Genomic DNA, 22,351 nt, shown 5'->3' with positions numbered 1-22,351 from the left:
TGATGTGTGAATGTCTCTGGCCTACTACTCCCAGTGTTTTCATACGTGCAGTGCAGGTCGCAGTGAAAGTAATGCCTTCTTTTTATTTCCATGGAAAGTACAACAGAAACAAAGAATACAATAACACTGCTTCGTAGAGCAAATTCTTAGCTACAACACAGTATTTTTCAGTGTAGTCAACAACATTTGCTGTGCGTTTTCACCAGCAATGAACAGAAGCTCTTCATTTAATGGTGTGACAACTGTGCACTGCTGTCTAGAACGTGATTCATCTTTCCTGTCGCTGTCACCACTGCTTGAAACACACCACCCACTGCCTCACTATGCTCTTGTCCACTATTTGGTCTCCACTAACATTCACCAAGCATTGATGAATGTCAGTGGGTGCCATTTCTTCCTCATGAGGGATTTCAGTGACGCATATTTGCTTCATACGCACTTCCATGTCAGATGCCGTTTTGTCTGACTGCCCCTCTGCTGCCATCTGTCACATGGCAACACCACAGAACGAAATACTGGCTGGAAGGTTTAACCTCTACAGCCATACCACCATTTGCTTCTGACATCGCAGGCCAATATAATAAAATAGGAAGCATTACCTTTGGAACAGCCCTTGTATTTAAGTTTTGTCGTGATTTTCAATCATTTGGGCATTCTCTGAATACATAAAACCTTAGGAAAAGTGAATATGAGTAATAAAGCTTATTCCGTCTAAAAGGGATGGGGAGGGGATGGAAGCAAGTGTTGTGTACAGAGGCCAAAGCTACCTGATTTGACTGAATTGTTATAAATGCTTCTTTTTGTGTGAAAGAGAGCTGTATATAACCAGAACATGTTTGTACAGGTACCATCTTTTAAAATATTTCCAAATATAAATATTAATACAGTTCTCCAAAGTTAAATACACTGTTAAATTTTAACTCATTGGAATTTGAAATCTGGCATTATTAGCATTGCTTCTTTGTTTCCTTTCTTTATTAGTAGTTTGAGTTAATTTGCAGCCCTTAAGCAATTTTATTTGCTTTGCTACCTACCTGGGTGCTTATACTGTTAAGGTACTTCTCAGTAACTTTCAAGTTACCTGTTGACCCATCTGATCTTTTTTATTTAATTACCTGTGAATTAGTTGTAAACTCAAGACTACATTAATAGAGCAGCCCCACTCCCCCTCTCCCACTCTCAGAAAATTTTGTTTCTTCACAAAAAAAATTTTGTTTCTTCTTTCTGGACTGTGAAGACAGAAATCTTTTTTAAGTGATGCTGAGTTTGAAGGAGGAACATCTCCATTTCATATAATTCTACAGTATGAATAGGTTTTATTTAAGTGACCGCAGTAATAATTCAACTTCCAGTTTTTTAAAAGAACAGAAAAATATTTTTCCAACCATCTTTATAGATACACTTAGGTTTGTGTGACTGTTTTATTAAGTCACTATTTATTAAGTATAGAACTTGCTTAGAATAACGTATTCTAATGTAAACTATAAACCCTTACTAGTGTATGATTAACTAAATAGAATACTAATTTAACTTCAGTTTAAAGTGTTTCAAGCTTATGCATAGAACAGGTTTTGTGCTGTTCAGTAGGCATTATATTGAAAAAAATAAAGGACTATTCTTCATGGAAAAGCAATATTTCAAAACACTGTATTAATCTTAGAAAAAATAGGAAAACTGCAGAGGAAAGTAATGTGTTGAATCTTGCAATTTTAATAAGTAAATAACTAAAAACTTGCATGATGAAAGTTATTGCCATGTTTCCTCTAAATCAGTTATTACTGACAACTTACTCATTTCTTTATTCAAATAAAATTGCAAATTCCCCAGTTAGACATTTTAGCGCACTGCCTTGTTCTTTGACAGTACCTGGCCCAAGGAGCTACATCTCCCTTTATAGCCATCCTCTGTTTTGTCAGTTTAGATTGACATAGAATCACAGATAGTCTTGAAACAGTTTTGATAATTCAGCAATGATAGTATAGAAAAGAGATGATGGAACACTTTACCTATTAACTAGAAAAAAATACATGAGAAGTTAGAAAAAAAATTGTGGAAGAATAATGTGAAAACTTGAAGTTACAATCTAAACTAATGAATGGCAGCAGAGAAAATTGAGTAAGGTGATCCAGTAAGCTGATTTTAACTGTTACCAATACCAGATGTGCAGGGAGAGCAGTCCTTGGCTACCCAAGGCTACACCATGCAATCACATAATCTGAAGATAGAGGAAAGGTAATTGGTCTTACTTCCACTTAGCTCTTCATACTGGTTCTTGGAGCAAGAATGCTTACTGCGTAGGAGAGCATCATAAACATAGGACCTCTGAAATAGCAGAACCATGCAGAAGTGAGAAAGGCTTCTAAGAAGGGAGCGGGAGAAAGAGTTGGATGTTTGTGTTGTGATTTTTTTTTGTTGGTTTTTTGCCCTGTAGAAAGTACTGTTCTCAGAGAAAAGGGTCTCATCAGTTATTTCAAAATTTATCTTAGTTGACAGGTCTTTCAGAAGCCTGGAAAACTCCTGAGACCATTTCACATATCCACATTGTCCTTTTAGGCTTTTAAGCTAAGTCTGCTGTCTGCAGATGTTATCTACCCTTGTTTCTGATCACATAGGAGCCCTTATTTGAAAAACACCATATTACTTGTTTGTCTGACTTTGCTGACAGGGCAGATGCCATGTGTAGAGATGACTGGGCCTTATGGCTAATGAGGACACTCTTAAAAGACAAGCAGAGTGGAGATTATTTTCAAGAGCAGCAATTTTATCACACTAGATGTAATCTTGAATGGTATGCCTGTATTAACAGGTAGTGCAGTAAAAGTAGATCTGTAGATGAATTACATTGAGGACTCAATGTGCATACTATATATGTGTCAGGAGATCTTATTTTTTCATTAGTTGCAGCTTGGTCCCATGGAGTGGATGCCCATTAGCAGTCTTGAGTATAACTGCTGGCTTAGTTTGGTCTGAAAGATAATTAGTTTATACTGAGACCATTCTACACTGTCAATCAGAGTGCCCCCCACTCAGGGGCAGCTGGGAGGCTGACTTCAAACTAATCTGAACAAAAGAACTGATGTGGGCATGCACCTTGACTCTGCAAGTTGGGCAGATGTGTTCACCTGCAGAATTATCTCTAAAAAGACAAAGACATAGTTCATGCATATGTACTTCAGTATTCCTCTACCTACAGTACTGGTATATAGTTAGGTAGTGGTTGTTGACAGAGTGAATGTCCTTGTAACATTTGCTCTTTAGTCCAGTACTTGGAGATTATATTCCCAGAACCACTAACAATATGTGACTCAAAGTCCTTTCACTTCCTTCTTTTTTTTTTTTTAAATAAAGAATAACAGTTTGAGTATGGATAAGCATAGCATTTTGCCTGTTTAAAATAAAGAATCTTGACTTCTTGTAGATACTCATTTGTTTCTTTTGAACAGAGTAAAATGCCCGTAAAAGGTAGCTTCTGTATGAGTAGCAGGAATTGTTAATATTGGTGATAAGCTATGCTGCATTCTGAAAAGAGCAAAACAGTCATGTGGAGATTTTTAAACCTATTTAAAATTCATTAGTTTTCATGTATGAGCAGAAGGAATACAATTCTAGGTGCAGAATCTTGTGTGTGAAAAGTAAGCAGTACCGTTCATTTATTCAGAATTTTTATTTCCTGATTATTGCTGCTTCTAAAAATATTTTCTATGCCATGATACAGGCGAAAGAAAGTAATTTCAGTAAGGGCTTTTTGCTTTATCACCAGTCTTTTCAATTTATTTTTGCTATCAGTGTATCCATCGTTGTGATATGGAGCAGTCATTCACTAGCTTGCATTTAATTTTCTACCTGAATTTAGGCCACTGAGCATTAGGGACCCAAGGGGTTACAGAACCCCTTTAGTGCAGTAATCATTTACTTGGAAGCTTTTTGTGCATTAGAAATATGTTCTTTCAGCTGTATAATTCTATCGTATGTAGTTTCAATAACAGACAAGGGTGTTTCTGTCTTCAAAGCTTCAGCTGCATAAAAGAGTACTAAAGAGTAGGCCAAATAAAACAACACCATGACGGAAACCGAATTCTTTTCCTTTTAGGTCTGGTGATGGTAGTACTGGTGGTGGTAGTAACAGTATTAATAAGAACAGCGATGACTGACTGTGCTGGTTTATGCTGCTGTTAAGTTCTTTTACTTCTTCTGATATCTTAAAGGTTTAAAATGTGGTATTCAAAATACTGTAGTAACTTCTAGTTAGATACCTAAATTTTGTTTTTACAGGACTAACTTTAGATACACAGATGAAGAAATTTGACTAATTTCTCTGTGTTTCTACTTCTTCATCTGTAAATTAGAGTTAAATGGTATTCACTTTGAGAAAGACTTTTAAATAAGCTGATGGATACACTACCAGAGAGGCTATTCTTTAGATTGTGACATAGCTTGGGGAAATACTTCAGATTTTATTTGACAGAAATTAAAGTTATATTCACTGCACACATGAAATAAAGTTTATACCAGTGTCTCAGTAACTGTTGCATAACTGCACTTGAGGGCAGGAAATGTGTATTCACTTTGTGCTTTATTGCTCTAAGGATCTCTTAATTTCTTTCAGGAGGTGCTGAAACAGCTACAAGGAAGTATTGAAGATGAGGCAATGGCATCATCTGGACAAATTGACTTACTGGAACGACTTAAAGGTAAATTTAGAATTATGTTTCAAGTAAATTAATTTGTTCCTTTGGCTTTTTCTTTCTTTTTTATCCTCAAGATAGTATTTTCTAACTTAGTTCCATCTTCTTTCCAGCACTGACTTTTGTGGTTGGGCATAGTCTTACTGTCTGTTATTTTTTGCTAAGCATTTTAAAGACGCGTTTTCAAAAAGAACATGTTTCTGAGTTGCTTTTGTGCTTTTGCAACTGTTACCGTAGGACTTACAGAATCATAGAATGGTTTAGGTTGGAAGCGATCCTTAAGATCATCTAGTTCCAGCCCTCCTGCTATAGGCAGGGATACCTCCCACTAGACCGGGTTGCTCAAAGCTCCATCCAGCCTGGCCTTGAACGCCTTCAGGAAGGGGGCATCCACAACCTCTCTGGGCAGCCCATTCCAGTGTCTCACCACCCTCACAGTAAAGAATTTCTTCCTAACATCTAGTCTATATCTACCCTCTTCCATTTTATAAAGCCATTTCCCCCTTCTAAAAAGTCCCTCCCAGCTTTCCTGTAGGCTCTCTTCAGGTACTGGAAGGCTTTTATAAGGTCTCCCCAGAGCCTTCTCTTTCCTAGGCTGAAGAGCCCCAGCAATCTGTCTTTCCCCATAGGGGAGGTGCTTCAGCATTCTGATCATTTCTGTGTCCCTTCTCTGGACCTGCTCTAACAGCTCGATGTCCTTCTTATGTTGGGAGCCCCAGAACAGGACATAGTACTCCAGGTGGGGTCTCATGAGAGCAGAGTAGAGGGGCAGAATCACTTCCCTCAACCTGCTTGTCACGCTTCTCTTGATGCAACCCAGGATACCATGGGTATCTGGCCCTGGGCCTTCTGGGCTGCAAGCGCACATTGCGGGCTCATGTTGTGTCTTTCATCAACCAGCACCCCCAAACTCTTCTCCTCAGGGCTGCTCTCAAGCCATTCTCCACCCAGCCTGCATCTGTGCCCCAACCCAGGTGCCTAATGTTGCACTTGGCCTTGTTAAACTTCATGAGGTTGGCATGGGCCCACCTCTCAAGCCTGTCCAGGTTCCTCTGGATGGCATCTCTTCCCTTTTGTGTGTCTAGTACCTCTTACATATGAACTGACTGGATAAACCTTCTACTTCATTCAGTTCCTTAGAAAAAAAAACACATAAGAAATTGTTTAAATTAAGAATGGATTGATTTTCTGAAGTTGCTTGCTTGCGCTGTCCTCCCTGTGTCACATTGCTGGAATTGTATCTGTCATGCTGAAAGTTGATCCCCCCTCTTCCCTTGAGCATGTGGTGGAATGTGCATCATTCATATAATACTTTCAGAGCAAGTCCAAATCAGTAACTCTCCATGTATACCCATTATCCTTACCACTGAACCAGAAATATCATAGAGAAAGTCTATGTTTAAGGGCCTTGTGGTGAACAGACTTGTCATCATCTATATGATAATGAAGCATCCACAGGATCCCTGAGGAAGAGGCTTTAGGAAGTGGACTACAAGAGCAATTCATATGACATTTTTGCAAAACTTAACCCATTTCTTAATTCCTCTGGGAAAGAGGTAGGCAAACTGGTGTGGGGACACTGTTTCTAATTGGCAGAACTGTAGTTTTGCTATCTGCTCGGAGACTACTATTCTCTAAGTGTACGATCAAGACTGGATTTGTTTGCCTTGTTCTTTTGTAGTTCCCAGTGCAAAATGTTCAGAATGCTTCTGTCAAAGAAACATGGACATATACTTATATGGTGAAAGATGTTTCAAATGTGCTGCTGAACTTCATCTCTGAAAATGTTTGCTTTTTGTTACCCAGAACTGAACTTGGAGAGTACCAGCTTTCCTGGAGTGAAGTTAAGGCCAAAAGTGTCTGTGCGCTCATATGGGAGCCGGGAAGGGTCTGTGTCAAGCCGTTCAGGAGAGTGCAGTCCTGTTCCCATGGGATCATTTCCAAGAAGAGGATTTATGAATGGAAGCAGAGAAAGCACTGGTTATTTAGAAGAGCTAGAAAAAGAGAGGTAAATTTTTTCATCCAGTATGCTCTGAATTTTAATTTCAATAGGAAGAGTTTAGTGACACAGTTAATATTTAGCTATAATGCATAAGATTTTTGCTCATAACAAGTAAGGAAACCAGGAATTTGCATTATGCTTAGATGCAAAAAAGAGAAATCTTAAAACACATAAAACACATTCTGCTATTTCTTGCAAGTTGTGGTTACTGTTCGTGGGCTGAAGGGTAATTTATGTTGATCAGAAGATGGTCAGCATTTTAAAAAGATTGAGGGATCATGGCATCTCATACCCATTTAGATCTCCTCACCGTTGTTGGTTAAGTTCTGAAACTGACAAAGTGGTGCAGTTTCTTTCTATGTTTTGCAAATTGTTACAGCAACCATGACTGGCTGATCGGTTATTTACTGTTAGTACACATTTACGTACAGATTCGTGTCCCTTGACAAAGCTGACAACATATTTATACAATCTTTGGGATTTCATTCCCATACGATGTTTTGCATGTTGGCAAAACCATGCAATTTCTTTTCCTGGAAGGTAAAGATAACCACTTAATAAGAAGAATGGCATAGGCATAACACAGAGTTGTAGCACATTATCAATCGATTGTGAAGGAAATATGAAGTAAGAGACAAGTAGCTTTTTCCATTGAAGACATCTTTATACCTTAAAATGAATCTGTCTGAAATCCCAGATGTTTTTAGAGGCTTACTTATAAGGTAGGGTTTTCTAAAGATTTGGTTGTTGCAAGCTACTTAATTGGATAGGATGTAATTCTGAGGGGCTGCAAAACAGTCTGCAATGCTATATTTTAATGCCTAGTAGTTTTAACGAGCAAAAAAATATATTGTTTGGAACTGTAGTATAAAAATTTGTTGGTAAGTAAATTGTCTGTGGAGCAGCAGCCTAGAACTCCTACTTTAAATGGCCTGTCCTGGTGCTGAGGAAAGCTTTTACAGTCAAGATCTGAAAGAAGTGCATTTGTGCTTTAAATACCATTTTTAGGTCCCTTTCTGTTGCTGAAATGAAATTCCTGTGGATCCATAGCGAGTCTTCTCTAGCAGCATTTCTGTTTATCCCAGATTTTACTCACTGGTCATGTTTGTTTCCTCTCCAAACTGCAGACTCCTGAAAAGCTTTGTAGGAATATGTAGGTGTCTAGAAATCTCTTCCCACTTGCTTACCTCAGTCTTAAAGGTTCTAATGTATCTGCCATTTGAACTCATGGCTGTTCTCTCTTAAATTTTTCCATTCATACAGTCTCTCATCCTACTCCCTACAGTATTCATAGTAGAGCTCTCCATGTGTCATATTTCACAAGGACAGGGCACTCCTATTTCTTAACCAGAGTAAGAACCTAGCAGTAGTTCATGATCCACCGTAACAAAATATTGTACATGTTTGTGTTATTTCCAATGCTGTTTTTTACCACGTATGGTACTGAAATCATTAAAGGGTAGATGGGGCTTTTAGTGACAATTCAAGTCACTGAACTCCAGGTCATTCAGAGAACAGACCATTAATTTAGAGCAACTGGAGTTCAGATTGGTTACTACAATACATCTGGTTTATGACGTAATCCTTTTCCACAGTTGTAGCTTTTGAGGTGATAGTTCTTTGGACGTTTTTTTCAGCAATAAAGACCAGAGTGAAGTGGTCTTTTTTTTCCAAATAATGCTGGAAAAAGGGAAGGGAAAAGGTTATTTAATTTCAGTCACTTTGAGGCAGTGTTACTGTTGCAACTGGAGGAGTAAAGATTAGTGCTGCTGAGATGATCTTATGTAGAGGCATGACTGGATAACATCTGGCATCATTTTTTACTGAAATAATAATCAGTACTGTCCTGTTCTTCATGCTGTTTTGCAGGACATGTAGAAATGCTTAAGTCATTGACCTGGGCCCTGGTTATCAGAAGAATCAGAATTTAGGGTGGAGAATATAGACTATGCATCTGAAAGTAGTATGAAAGGAATTAATCACTTATTTTTCTATGCTTTGTGTGTATGTTGCTAAGTTTTGGTGTTTATAACCATATATTTATTTCAACATAGATTATTTGCTAGTAGATTTTTTTTTGTGCATTTGAACAAGTGTTCTAAGAGCTTGTGGATCTTCACAAACCTCAAAATATTAGAAAATTTTAAAAAGAAAACAAACATTTTTTTGAAACCTGTAGCACAGGAACATTTTCATTCAGTGTCTAAACACCCTGGAAAAATATATATTGCTTGTGGGCAATAGTGTTTAGGCAAGGACCAAATCATGTATTAGCTGTATATGAATTGGGCAAAATCACAAGGTGCTTATTAATGAAGAAATTCTCTAGATATTTGAAAATGTAAACAAGTAAGAAACAAGAAAAAAATGCTAGTTCTAAATTGAAAAATTTATTTAACTTTGCGAAAAATGATCTTCCAAGAAGGAAAAAATAACCAACTGATTCGAAGAAATTTTTTGCGTGTTTCCCACTTACTCAACTTTCCTCCAGTATTAAAGTCAATAAAAGCAGAAAATGGGAAGTTTGTATTTTTAGAGTAATAGAATCATTTGAGTTGGAAGGGATCTTTAATGGTCATCCAGTCCAATTGCCCTGCAATGTACAGAGACATCTACAGGTAGAACAGGTTGCTCGGAGCCTAGTCCAAAATGTTTTAGGTTACCGATTTGGAATACACTGCTTAATAAGTAACTCCTGCTTTCTCTCTGGCTATTTCCAGGTGTATTTGGTAAGACACTGTCTCAACAGAATTTTTCAGAGCATGCTGCACATTCTGCAGATAACCTTTTATAACCTACAAATTACTTTATGTTCTGGTTTACCTTTTATCATTTAGATAATCTCATCTTTGTCATCTCTGTGACATAATACTAGAGCTGATGGTCCTGTGCTGATTTTTTTTATGAAAATGTATGTATTCCTTGATTATTCCTCCTGTTTTATTCCAGTTTGTTGTGGGTATTTTTTTTTTCTTAATGTTGATTTTAAGCATTTTCTCTAGTCTCGTGACTTCTTTTCTTAACTCTTCATGGCTAACTGTATGACTTAACTATGTGTTTATGGCATCTTTTAAAATGAGTTTTTGATTTTCAAGACTTTGTTGTTTTATCACCTACGAATGGAAGTGAAAGTATTAGTTATGTAATGCGAATAGCATAGCACATATTTTGTTGCTGTTCTCCCTCTTGACTTGCAATAACATTGGCATAATCATCCAGAAGAGATCTCCAGAAGAAGGAAGCAGCTTTCTGTGATGCTCTTGACGCAGCTTCCTTTATTTTTGTCAATTCTGAAAAAACTCATTACAAAAGTGTTTCTAAATACTTCCCTGTTAAAAAAAGTGGTTCAAATTAGAAACTTTTTAACTCATAAAAACACTGTAATGTTTCAAAAATTTACTACTTTTGCCTTGTTGCATTCTCACTGGTTCTGACAGCGTATGACAGACAAAATATTCTCTGATATAATGACAGTGCTGATAAAAGCAATTTTGGGGTACACAAAGATGTAATAACTCTGCTGGACTTTTCTGTGAGATTTTTTTCCATTGTCAGTAATAGCTCTTCTACATTTAACTCTCTCCTAACGTCAGAAAATTCCAAAAGGTTGCAGAAGGAGGTCTATTTCTGGTTGATGTAACCTTTGATAGTAATGTAAATGCGTGGAGCAACTCATCAAACACATCTACAGAGACTTACTGCTTCTTTTCAGAGAAACTGAAGTGCAGTCTGCACTCCTTCAGATGTTGGACTGAGAGACCTTAAAGACGTTATTAAAATCTAAATTCTCCTGGAGCAGTAATAGCAAACTAGTATGCCCAAATAAAGCATTGCACAGAAGCAAAAATTTACGATAGTGAATTGGAAGAGTTGCCCCCAGGTCTTGCATTGTTTTTTATGGAGTACTGATGGTTCCTAAGTTCATTTCTTGCATCTAGCATCCATTATGCATGTCAAAACAGATTGAATGATAGTGTCTCACTCATGAACTGAATACCCTGCATTTTGCAGGAAAAACTTAATAAGTGTTCACTTAGCTGAAAGTAATCCCTCCTGTTTCTACAACCAGGTCTTTGAATCCAGAGGCAAAATTAGTCAGTTTGTAAATGTTTGTATGGTCTGGACACAGCAACAGTTGAAAATAATCTGATTAGCGCTGTTAGAAAACAGGTCTAGAAATAAAAATACTTTTAATAAGAATTGAATTAATTATACTTCTGCAAAATTGATTTATCAAATAGGAAGAAACTAGTGCTTGGACACCCAATACTGTATTTCCACCAAGGTGGAAAAGAGGGAGGCTGTGAAAAATGCCTGCACGCGCAGAGATCAGTCAGGCAGGGCCTGTGTGTTAGAGAATGGGCAGTGGAATGCCAAAACAATGACTTTCTCTCACAGCCTTTCTCAGAGCATAATCTGCTCACATTTCATTCAGTCTGTCTAAAGGACTTGAGGGATTCCTTAGGGCACATCTTTGCTTTGGGTATGGAGTACTAATATTAAGTTATCATAAGGTTATATTAAGTTTTAAATTCTTTCTGCTGCATGTTCTTTCATGAGAAGACTTGATTATCATCCTCCCAAGTTGTGGTTGGGATGCTTAAATAAAGTAATTGGTGGAAGACTTCATTGTGTACACTCTTCGTTCCTTAAAATCTTAGAGTAATTATACGAACCATTTTTTGTATTTTGTAAAGGTTCATATGGCTCTTGCTTAGACCACAAACTGAGACTAAAGAGAGGCAGATGTAAAAGTTAAGGGAGGGGAAGTGATGCTTGCCAGTAATACTGAGTAATACAGAGTAATACTGAAAATCATACATATTCTGAAAAGTGATATGAGAATAAATAATATGTAACCATATTGATAACTTTTGGAACTATGTTGATGTAGTTTATGAAGGATTGATAAAATAGAAAGTAAAAGTTTTAATACGTTTTCTTTTGGTAGTCTGCATGTAGTCAACTTTTTGTCTTTCTCCTGTACTATTCAGATCTACAATATGCTTGTAATGCCCATTTGAAATGTGTTAAATGGCTACAAATGTACCCCGTCTGCAACATTTGGTAGAAAATACTCTTTTAAGTATCTTTAATAATCACAGAAATAACTTGATATTGCATGCTTTATCTTGGTGTTTTTTTGTTTTTATGGGTGACAGAGTTAACAAGGAAATGCTACAAAGGATGTAAAGATGACCATATTTAGTAACATGATGTTGAGATTATTTCGCTCTTAAAATTTCCAGACTGTTGCTTAAATAGCAGCTGTAGTTCAGTGCATTGTACAAAAGCCTATTATTGTCTAAAAGAAGCAGGATGTGAGTTAGCATGTGACTATTAACTGTGCTTAACTTTCACTAAAGGCAGCTAAACTGTAGATTTCTAAGTGGTAATAGAATAAATATTGATATTTCCCTATAATTGTGGGCCTGATACACAAGAAATTAAAATGACTTGCTCAGCGCAGCATAGCAATTTGTTCAGCTGGGACAAGGGAGCCTTCTTAAACTTGTTAGTGCTTTCTCCCTCAAACATTGTTTCTTAACCTTTTGTGTTGGCATCGGAACTCATTTCTGCATTCGTATTTGTTGACGAGGTTTTAACAATGAGACATTTCTTGCTTTTTTTCAACAGATCTCTTTTGCTTGCGGAACTTGAGAAGGAAGAGAAAGAAAAGGACTGGTATTATGCCCAGCTTCAGAACCTTACTAAAAGGATTGATAGTCTTCCCCTTACTGAAAATGTAAGTAACTGTAGTATGCTACAGTCTTTGATTAGATGCTTTGTATATCTTATGAACTTGGTGATTTTCTCTACTGTCATTTTCATTTAAAACATTTAAAATCAGTATGTAGAGCTACCCTGGTCTAAATAATATTTTCATATGTAATTTTACATTTTAAAATGCATATGATGAATGTCAGCACTGGAGAGGAACACCAAAAAGTTATTATGACAAATAAATTATGTCAGTAAAAAAAGGTCTTTTTTCACTATCATTTTTTGTTATTTAATGGAGTCTTTTAATTTTGAGAGCAATGTTAGCCTCAGAGACTATTTACATAAGAACTCTTCTTTCAAAACAGCAAGTGGTGCCATAGTGTGTATAAATACAATTGTTTCAAATTTTTACCTTTGCATCTCCAAATAATTTATAGTCAAATCTTGAATAATGAAGATCTCTGATATGAATGAATATTCATATAAATGAAGATCTTTGATAATAAGAATAATGAAGATTTTTGATCTCCAAAAATAATACATGTTTTCTGGTTGTTAGACCTCAGAAAGTTGGATGTATTTGCAGTGCGTTCTTTTGCATGTACAGCTTTGGTTGCCCATCTTTACAGAGTCAAATCTGATTAGGCATTAGTCTGCCTCTTGGAAATGAAAGTAGAATATGGAAGCACTAAAGCAATTTGAGTGAAGCAGCTGGACATCACCATATATAACATTGAGTCATGGACAGTTTAATCATAAAACTGGAAGAAGAGAAAGCCTGAAAAAGATCTTGAGGTGGTGCAGTCTATTCTCAAAGGCACAGTCAGTTGTATATATGTCACAGTAAATGTATTGTAGGTTTTAAAATTTGAGTCTCTCCATTTCAACAGTCGTCAATTAATTTAGCTCTTTTTACTAGAACGTCTTACTTAATGTCTACATTAAATCTGTTTTGCTGTAATTTATGTTAATTACTACTTATCCATCAACAGTGGATGGAATTGTGAATGTGCCTACAATGGGCAGACCCTATTCTTTTTAGTATCTTTTTAGTAGCATTTTACGCATTTGTAGATGTTTGTCTGTTTTGACTTTCTCAGTGAACCTTGTTGAAGCTTTCTGTGAGAACTGCTCTTGGAGACTTACTTGCAAGCTGAATAATTGTCCAAAAACAGTGTAGTGTAGACTTCTAGGAGCAGTGTAAAGGTGGAGCAGTCCTATTTGAATTCTCTAAGAATAATTAAAGCCTTAAACTTTAAAAAATTTTCATCATGGTTTCAGATTTTTGCCTCATTTTAGCTCGTATCTTTGTCTAAACACTTCGAAATGCACAACCTTCTCATTTCTGTGCAGCTGGCATAATAGAGCTATGACTATGCTTCAATTTTTACCTTTCTTTCCATATGTCAGTAGCTGAAAGCTTCCTTCTAACATTCTTTTAAGCTCCTTTCCCAAAATAGAAATGGTTTATAAATTCTACTTTCATAAGATTTTTGCATATTATTGGTGGGAAAAAGCTGGTAGAATATACTGGATTGGATTTTTCTTTTTTCCACACCAGGGAAAGTTTTAGATCAGAGAAGCATTTCTGTTTTCTGTCAGTGATTATCGATAACAGTGCTATGGTTTTGTGAAAATTTCTGCCTTCCAGTTTTGTTTTTCTCATTCATGTAGTCATTGTTTCTCATTTGTGCTTTGTTCTAGTACCTTTCTGTTACAGAGGAGACTGCCCATATTAAGTACAGATGTAATGCTTCCTCATCACTGCTCCTTTTTGAAAGATCTTGTTCTGTCCTCCCCAGAAAGGCAACTGTCACTGATCTTTAAATGAAAGAACTTCTAATCCTCCATAGCATTCACTTCATTTTTATTGTCACTCCCTTGTTGCTATATAGTTTCAAAACTTCTGACCTCATGAAAAGTTCAGTAAATGTACATTCATCTGGTCAGGAAGATAAAGATGTGCTTCAGAAGATATTAGCTAATTCATTTCTTGTGCAAACATGTTTGCTAGGCCTTTCTCTGTTTTCCACGTGTTCAAATATATGACATATGCACACGTAGGCAGTAACTGAACTTTCAGCTGAAATAGTCACCATGTTAGGCCTAAAGAAGAGAAGGCCTCTGAGAGATCTAATTACATCTTCTCATGCTTAAAAAGTAGTTGTAGAGAAGATGGAGGTGCTCTTCACAAGGATGTGTGGTGATAAAACAAGAGGGCACAATTTATTCCAGGGGAAATTCTGTGTAAATATAAGCAAAAAATCTTTATTGTGAGGACAGTTGAATATTGGAATTGGTTGCTTATAGAAGTGGTGAAATCTGTCTTGCTGGAAGTATTAAAAGCTTGGCTTGACGTAGGCCTGGATACCTTGCTCTAGGACCCTCCCTTTGATAGAAAGCAGGACCAGGTGATGTACAGCAGTTCCTGCCACCTTTTTTTCTGTTTTTGTCATCTTTAAAATTAGCACTTAATTTGATCTTCTTGCTATTTTTTTGTATTAGTTGCACAGACCTGTTGTTTTAAACCTACATCAAAATCATAAACTAGTTGAGTGCCTTTGTTTAGGCAGTGTTGTTGTTACAAATTGAACATTTATGGTTTTTTCACAGGATGATGAAAAATAGGGTAGATAACAGCAGTAAGAATATGGTCATAGTATCATAACAACAGTTTTGTACCATTGGATAATTTTAAAAATACTGATTATCCTGGAATGCATAACAATTTTGTTGGCATGCTGATGTACATTAGTAACCAAATATTCCAGGCTTGTAATGAGTGATAAAGTCTCAATTTTTATAGATTGTATTTAGTCATTTGACAAAATCTGTAGGTAGCTTGTTGTTTGAAACACAGTTTGTGTTCTTCTTTTTAATAACATAGTCATGTTTTAGGAATCTACTATTCATATTCTGTTTATGAATTCTGCTGTGGAAAAGTAGTTGTTCTGCTTTTGTTCAAAGACATCATTTACATAATTTTGGTATACTAAAATGCCTTCTCTGTAATTCGATTTCAGTTCTCCTTGCAAACAGATATGAACAGAAGGCAGCTGGAGTATGAGGCAAGGCAAATCAGAGCTGCAATGGAAGAACAATTGGGAACTTGTCAGGACATGGAGAAGCGAGCACAGGTATAGTTTTTATTTCATTATCAGAAAGAACAGAAAAGGTTTTTCTGTGATTTTATAATGCTGTTGTTAGTTGTATATTTAAACTGTGTGTGAACACAGTGATAGCTTGCAGCATGTGTGTCCTTTTGGCTTGCCTGGGCACACTGAGAAAGACAAATTGGGCTGCATATAAAATATATAATATAGCTAAAGTATATAAGTACCAAAGTTCTTTTTTAAAAAATATATTTTTATTAAAACATTAAAAAAGAGGGCCACAAAAATGTAGAACTAGTGGGTTGTTGAACCTTGGTTTTGTAAAAACTAGTGCATCAAAGTCTCATATGATGGAAGTGGTTCCAATTCTTAGTGAGTTCTCAAGGTGCTCATCAGAAACTTCTTTAAGTTCAGAATAAGAACTGGTGAGAATTTGATAGATTTTCTTAACCAGAGACCATGCGTCAATTCACATGTGTACTCTTAAGTTGTTTGCTCTTACCAAGAGTTGTTTTGAATTCATAATGAGTACGTGCACGATTTCATAAGCAAATCACTTTACCTGCATTTTGAAGTGTAACTCAAAACGTAACTGTGTGAAACCTGTAAGTAGAATAATCAGTCAGTTACTTGCTGGTTGTAAGAACTATTCTTCCATAGCTGTTTATTTGAGCTATTTATTACTGCTTGTTTCCATAGATGTTAAATAACAAGTAGGTAAAATAATCTGTTTTTATGTGTTTGAAGAGCAAACCTTTTCAATAAAAACAGTCTATCTAGGCGCTATCTTCTTCTCCAGGTATTCATGAACATAAAATTTTGCTACATATGAAACATTTCTAGTTAATTCTGTTTGCAGTTACAGTTTAAAGCACATCTTCTAAAGTGAGTTAGGTTTCTCAGAAAGATTATGTGGCTATAGTTTTTTGCAGAATACATATCCTGTAATAGAGCTAACTGTCAGGTACATACAGAATGGATGTGTAAGGATCTGTTAATATGGATGTACTCAAGACAGAACCAAGTTCATTCTTCACTGTTTTATTCTGCCTGGATAATAACCAGCTCTGATCTGGAAGCCACATGGCTGTGCTATCAATGTTTAGAAGCTATGGTAATGTCCTGCATGAATACAGCTGTGCAATTTATGTCAGTTGGTTGTGAGTGAAGGCAGAACAGGCTCAGCCCAGGTATTTCTGGCTAGCTCTGTTGTATAAGGAAGCAGTGTGGCATCAAACTTCTGAGTTTTGAAACTAATGAGCTAATGTAGAATAAGGTAAAATAAGCTAAATGGATATAGTATGCTACTGGCCAAGTTATTTACGCAGACAGAGAATAATTGAAATCGTTAGAAGAAATTATTTGACTGTAGCTTTCTCACTTGGAAGGTAAGTTTTCCATTAGGCAGCTACTTCCCTACTTGTTCTTTCTGAATTTCAGGAGGGTTTTTCCCTCCTATCAAGAGGATGTTGAAATCTTTGTATGTTTTCCGAATTAATGTTTGCCTGTGGGTTTATCACAGATGCTTTGTTCTTTATGTGCAACACCTATTTACTTAAAGAAAATATGGTGTCTACTGTAATTATGTAAAGATGATAAAATAGGAAGTAACTGTATCCACATCTTCCTCTTGTGGGCTTTGACTGGTAATTCCCCTTGGTTTCATTATACCAAGGATAGGTGCCAAAACTGTTTAGAGGTATGCTGGTGTGCAAACACGTAAAAGCAAACTGTATTATTTCACTGTGACATTCAAATGTGCAATGAACTTGCTGGTTTTTCAAACTTTCTTATTGCTCTGTATTTTTCTTCTGCCATAACTGTTTGTTATACAGAATATAACACAAAATCTGAGTCAAAGGACGGAAACAATTAAGGCACTGCAGACATCTCTGCATTAAGTGTCCCAGAGATTTATTCCATGCGAGAGCTGGTAGCCTTCCATTAACGGTTAATTCATGTACTAGCCACTTCTTCTGGAGGACCTTAAAATAATGACCTTCTCCCCCTCTCATCTATCATTGATTCCTCTGAACTCCTCTTCCTGAAACAAGTCAGCTCACAGCAATCATTGTTTGTTACCCCCTTTTGAGGATTGTATATAACCACATGACCAATGGTTACACAAAAAGATGCAACAGAGGACTTCATTTATTTTAGCTTCTTTAACTATTTATACTAATTCTTAACTGAAGTTTATAACTTCACATGGTATTTCTCATTTGAGAGAAAAAAAAGATTTAAAAAAGTTTTTACTTTAATCTTTAAGTATTCAAATAGTGTAATGCATATACTTAGTTGTATATAGTTGCCAGAATGAAAAGGATCTCAAGTTTTTAAGTTTAGAATTCCTTAAAATCTCACAAAAAATATAATTCTGGTAAGAATTTATCCCAAGATCTTTATTTAAAAGGAAAAGAAAAAAGAAAAAAGCAGACAGTTAGGGATAGGAGAAAATGTGCACCCAGAAGTATTGTTCAGATGAAGATGTCAACACTGTTAATGTCAATCAAATCATTTACAATTACATCTATTATGTATATTATACTCCTATTCAGAAAAAAAAAATCCTTTGTAAAAGCAATGTGTTTTAAAAGAAAATACTAGTCCTTATTTTTCAGAAATGAAGGAATGTTTCTAGTAAGTGCTAGTGGAGCAGTGATTCCTCAGTAATTTGTATTTTTAAATGTTAAGTTGCTTTATCCAGCAATATTCTTTTGATAAGAGTGATAAATATTACAGAATGAGAGGAATATATTATGAATAGAGATAAGTGATGTTACTTACATAGCTTCTAAAATTTAAACAATTTTCTGAATGCATTCAGATACTTGAAAATTCATTCCTAGACGTGCAGATGTATTAACAATCAAATGGTATGGTTAACCAAAAAAAATATAAACATGACTGTGCATCAACACAATGCAGAGTACTAAATAATGATTCTTCTCAAAGTTAAGAACCCTCTTCCATCAATATTAGCTTGTTTGACTTACTACTCTGAGGTCTCTTTTAAGTTACACAATGAAATTAATGTTCTCTGGAAATTTTTTACCTTCCCTTTACCATCTTCTTCAAATTAAGGCCTGGTATACTGCTACTGATACATATCCTGAGATGCTTTGATATGTTGTGTTTACAGAGGATAAAGTACAATTTATCTTCATTAAGTGACTTCAGGCTCAGTTTCAGTTTCATTGCTGAACAAATTACATTAGGTTCTTACAGTTTTGTTTGCTTCTGGTGCTTCTTTGTGTACCTCTGGTTTCGCATATTGAACTTTAGATTATAAATGTGTATGGCAAGAAGTGTTTTCTTTTTTGTATTTGTTCAGCGTTTGGTGCAAACCATGCTTCTGATTGATGAAACTTCTCAAGTCCCCTATAATACAAATTATCAATTAGTAGAAGAGTTGTCTAATGTTTAAATTTTTCAAGCAAAATTTGGGAGATGTGGATTCTATTCTTTTCACTTCTGAAAATTTTGTCAGTGGTACTTGACAAATTATGCAATCTTGAATATTTTTCATCTGCTGAAAAATATTTCTCCATGTTTAGATGTGTATGTATACATATTCAGATTCCCTTGATGTCCCTTATGCAATTAATTGCTGATTACATAGAAGGAAACTCAATTTAGGGGAAACGCCAAAGTCATTCTTAAAGACAGATAAGTGTTCTGTCATAGAATTATAGAATGACTTGTGTTGGAAGGGACCTTAAAAATCACCTAGTTCAATCCCACTGCCATGGGCAAGGTTGCTCCCCGCCAGATCAGGCTGCTCAGGCCCAATTGAGCCTGGCTTTGAACACCTCCAGAGATGGGGCATCCACAGCTTCTCGGGGCATCCTGCGCCAGTGCCTCACCGTCCTCACAGTGAAAAACTTCCCCCTGCCTTCTAATCTAAATCTCCATTCCTATAGTTTAAAATCATTCCCCTTTGTCCTATCACTATCACACCAAGTAAGAAGTCTGTCTCCCTCCTGTTTATAAGCTCCCTGTGAGTACTGGAGGTCCACAGTGAGGTCTTCCCGAAGCCTTCCCATCTCCAGCCTGAAACAAGCCCAGCTCCCTCAGCCTGTCTTTGCAGTTGTAGTGCTTCAACCCTCCGATGATCTTTTTGACCTCCTCTGGACCCACTCCAACAGCTCCACCTGATTCTTCTGAAATACAGACATATGACATATTGTCATACATCACTTCACCAGTGTACAGTTATTTCCAGTAATACATTTTTATCTTTCTCTTAAGAATTTCCTGATCCAGGAGCTAAGGAGAGTGAATGATCTGTTTGCCTCTTGTGGAGTTTCTTTATATGCTGCTTTCAAATGTTTATTTTGCTGTTCATAGCTTTGCATCTCTACTGTGTTGGTGTTCATGATGCTTTTCCCATAGCTTATTATGATGTATGTTTCAGGAATTCATTCCATTTTGTGTTTATATGCTTTATTTCTAAGATTTTGAGATTACATTGTGTTTCTATTCCACATGTATCTTTTCATATAAGCACATTTTAAAAAGTTTGTCTTATTTTCAATTTCAGGTTGTAAAGATGTTAAATAAGGTTGGTTATAACAATCCGTGCAGTGTCCACTAGATGCACAAAACCTTTCTTTTTTTTTTTGTATAACACTGAAAATGTTATTCATGTACAACAATCAGGATTTTATTAATCTATCAATCAGAAAAAAAAAATACTATTTAATCAGTTCAGTGTTCTGTTCATATCCTGATGTTACTGGGCTAATTATTCTCTGGCCACTTCTGAAGTCACTGACTGTATATTATCAAGCTCACACAGTTATCTGCTTCTTACTTTATTCACTTGCTGTTTCAGAGAATCATAATGCATCCTGTGTTTCACAATACAGCTTGTATATGCATCCTGTAAAGTTTGGTTTTTCAGCATTCCATTTATGAACCACAGAATGATTGCACTGGGAAATGTGTAGCAATACAGCTTCCTTTAAAAAAGATTGATTCAGAAGTGTCTGTGTAAACCCAGACAAACCAAAGAAGCACTGTGTAGCTTTTTCTTTATGCTTGCCCTGTAAATTCTTTGGGATTTGTAGGAGTGGAAAATATTCAGAAGCTGTTCACATAAACAAAGCTCCCAAATTATCATAATAACTGAATGTAATAGAAGCCATTCAGTATTTTTTACTTTGAAGACTCTTGGTTATTATAAATTCTCTCAAATTTCTATATGGAGAGTACAGTGAAATAATTGGCTAAAAAAATATTAGCTTTATTAGAGACCTAACTAACAACTGTATTTTCAATGTTTGCAATCATGCCTGTGTTTTCTTGTGAGGAACACTTGAATTACAACATGAATTAAGAAGTTCTCTTTGTAAAAGCTGTTGTAGTTAGCTGTACTTGCAGTGAACTTTTGATATTGTCGTTATACGGAATAAGTAAAAGGTGGTTTTGAATACAACCATTCATTTCAGGTGAGGGTGGCAAGAATTCAACAGATAGAGAAGGATATTCTTCGTATACGACAGCTCCTGCAATCACAAGCAGCAGAAGCAGAGGTTAGTGAATGTTCTTTTGTTTCTGATACATATCTATTAAAAAAAAACCCATCATTTCAATAAGCTGGTGGGTAGAATTATTTGCAGAAGCTAGTGATGTCACAGTTGTTGAACTAGTCAATTTGCATAGGCAATTACTTGTTCTCTTACCAATGAACTGAGGGAGAAATACTGGAAGTACTCTTCATGCTATTATTGAGCTTTAATCACTAACGATAAGTCAGTTCAAAGTTCTCCCAGCATTTTCAGTTAAAAGACAAAAGCGCAGTGTGTTATAAAGGCTGTGTCTTGGTTTCATCAAGTAATTAATCAGTTGTACATACCCTTCTGAAGGGGAATTTCTGATAAACAACTTAATGACTTGCTTATCTTTTGAGAGAGAAAAAAAATTAAGGAATACAGCTTTTGCCTGGTTTCTTAGAAGCCTTGCATATTTTTAGCATTTAAGTACTGGGTTCTGTATTAAGAAGTACAAAATAATATTTCTTGTGAACAACAAAGTCAATAGTAGTAATCGCCATTAGCAAAAAAAGTGCATTTGTAGTGGCAATTCACTTACAAGAAATGGAGTTGAACTGGTAAATTAGTTACAATTTTTATGTTGGACCTGAATATTTTATGGTTTATCCTCACCCAAAATAACAACTGTGAAAGTTCAGAGCAACATTTGAATTATTAAGGGATATATCTTTTCCCATTTGTAATGATAATGGTTTTATAATTCTAGAGTTTAAGGGAAAATCTGGTGTTGTAAGTGATGATAGTAGTATGTATAATTAAAGTTGTCTGGTCTTTTGACACATTAGCCAATGCAGTTGTTTATGCATACTGATGAGATACCCTCTATGGGATTCTTCCAAGCAGATAACTGAAGAGGTTACAGTCTGCTTGCCTGCAACATAAGACTATTGTTTTGTTTTTTGCCTTTCTCTGTCCTTTTTGGATTCTGAACTCTACCATTGCATGGTCACTGCAGCCAAGGCTGCCACTGATTTTCATGTCCCTAACCAGTTCTTCCTTCTTGTAAATAGTAGCTCCAGCAGATTGTCTTTCCTTGTTGGCTCTTTGACTGCATGTGTGAAGAAACTGACAGCAGAGCACTCAACATATCTCTTAAGATTGTTTTGTCCTACTGTATAATGCTTGCAGCAGATACCAGGGTGTTTAAAGTCCCCTGGGAGGGCCAGGCCCTGTACACATGATGATTAATCTAGTTGTTTGGAAAACATCTCATCTGTTTCTTCTTCCTGGTCAGATCTATAGCATATACCCACTACATCAGCAACCAGA

General features: G+C 36.0%; 1 protein-coding gene across 17 annotated transcripts in view; it reads left to right on the top strand.

Moving 5' to 3' along the window:
* Positions 1-22,351, top strand: part of APC (APC, WNT signaling pathway regulator) — a 100,075-nt gene that overhangs the window by 44,817 nt on the left and 32,907 nt on the right. For 15 of the 17 annotated variants that reach the window (XM_021381543.1, XM_021381542.1, XM_021381548.1 and 12 more), the window contains 5 exons: positions 4,607-4,691; positions 6,492-6,693; positions 12,325-12,433; positions 15,435-15,548; positions 20,978-21,061. In XM_021381543.1, coding sequence (XP_021237218.1) covers positions 4,607-4,691; positions 6,492-6,693; positions 12,325-12,433; positions 15,435-15,548; positions 20,978-21,061 — 594 coding nt within the window. The remainder of the gene's footprint in view (positions 1-4,606; positions 4,692-6,491; positions 6,694-12,324; positions 12,434-15,434; positions 15,549-20,977; positions 21,062-22,351) is intronic. The other 2 variants (XM_021381551.1, XM_021381549.1) reach the window with 1 other exon arrangement.

The sequence above is a fragment of the Numida meleagris genome, chromosome Z, assembly GCF_002078875.1.
Source record: "Numida meleagris isolate 19003 breed g44 Domestic line chromosome Z, NumMel1.0, whole genome shotgun sequence".
NCBI classification, from domain to species: Eukaryota; Metazoa; Chordata; class Aves; order Galliformes; family Numididae; genus Numida; species Numida meleagris.
The sequence above is the reverse complement of the archived record's forward strand: the minus strand, read 5'-3'. Positions and strand labels throughout refer to the sequence as shown.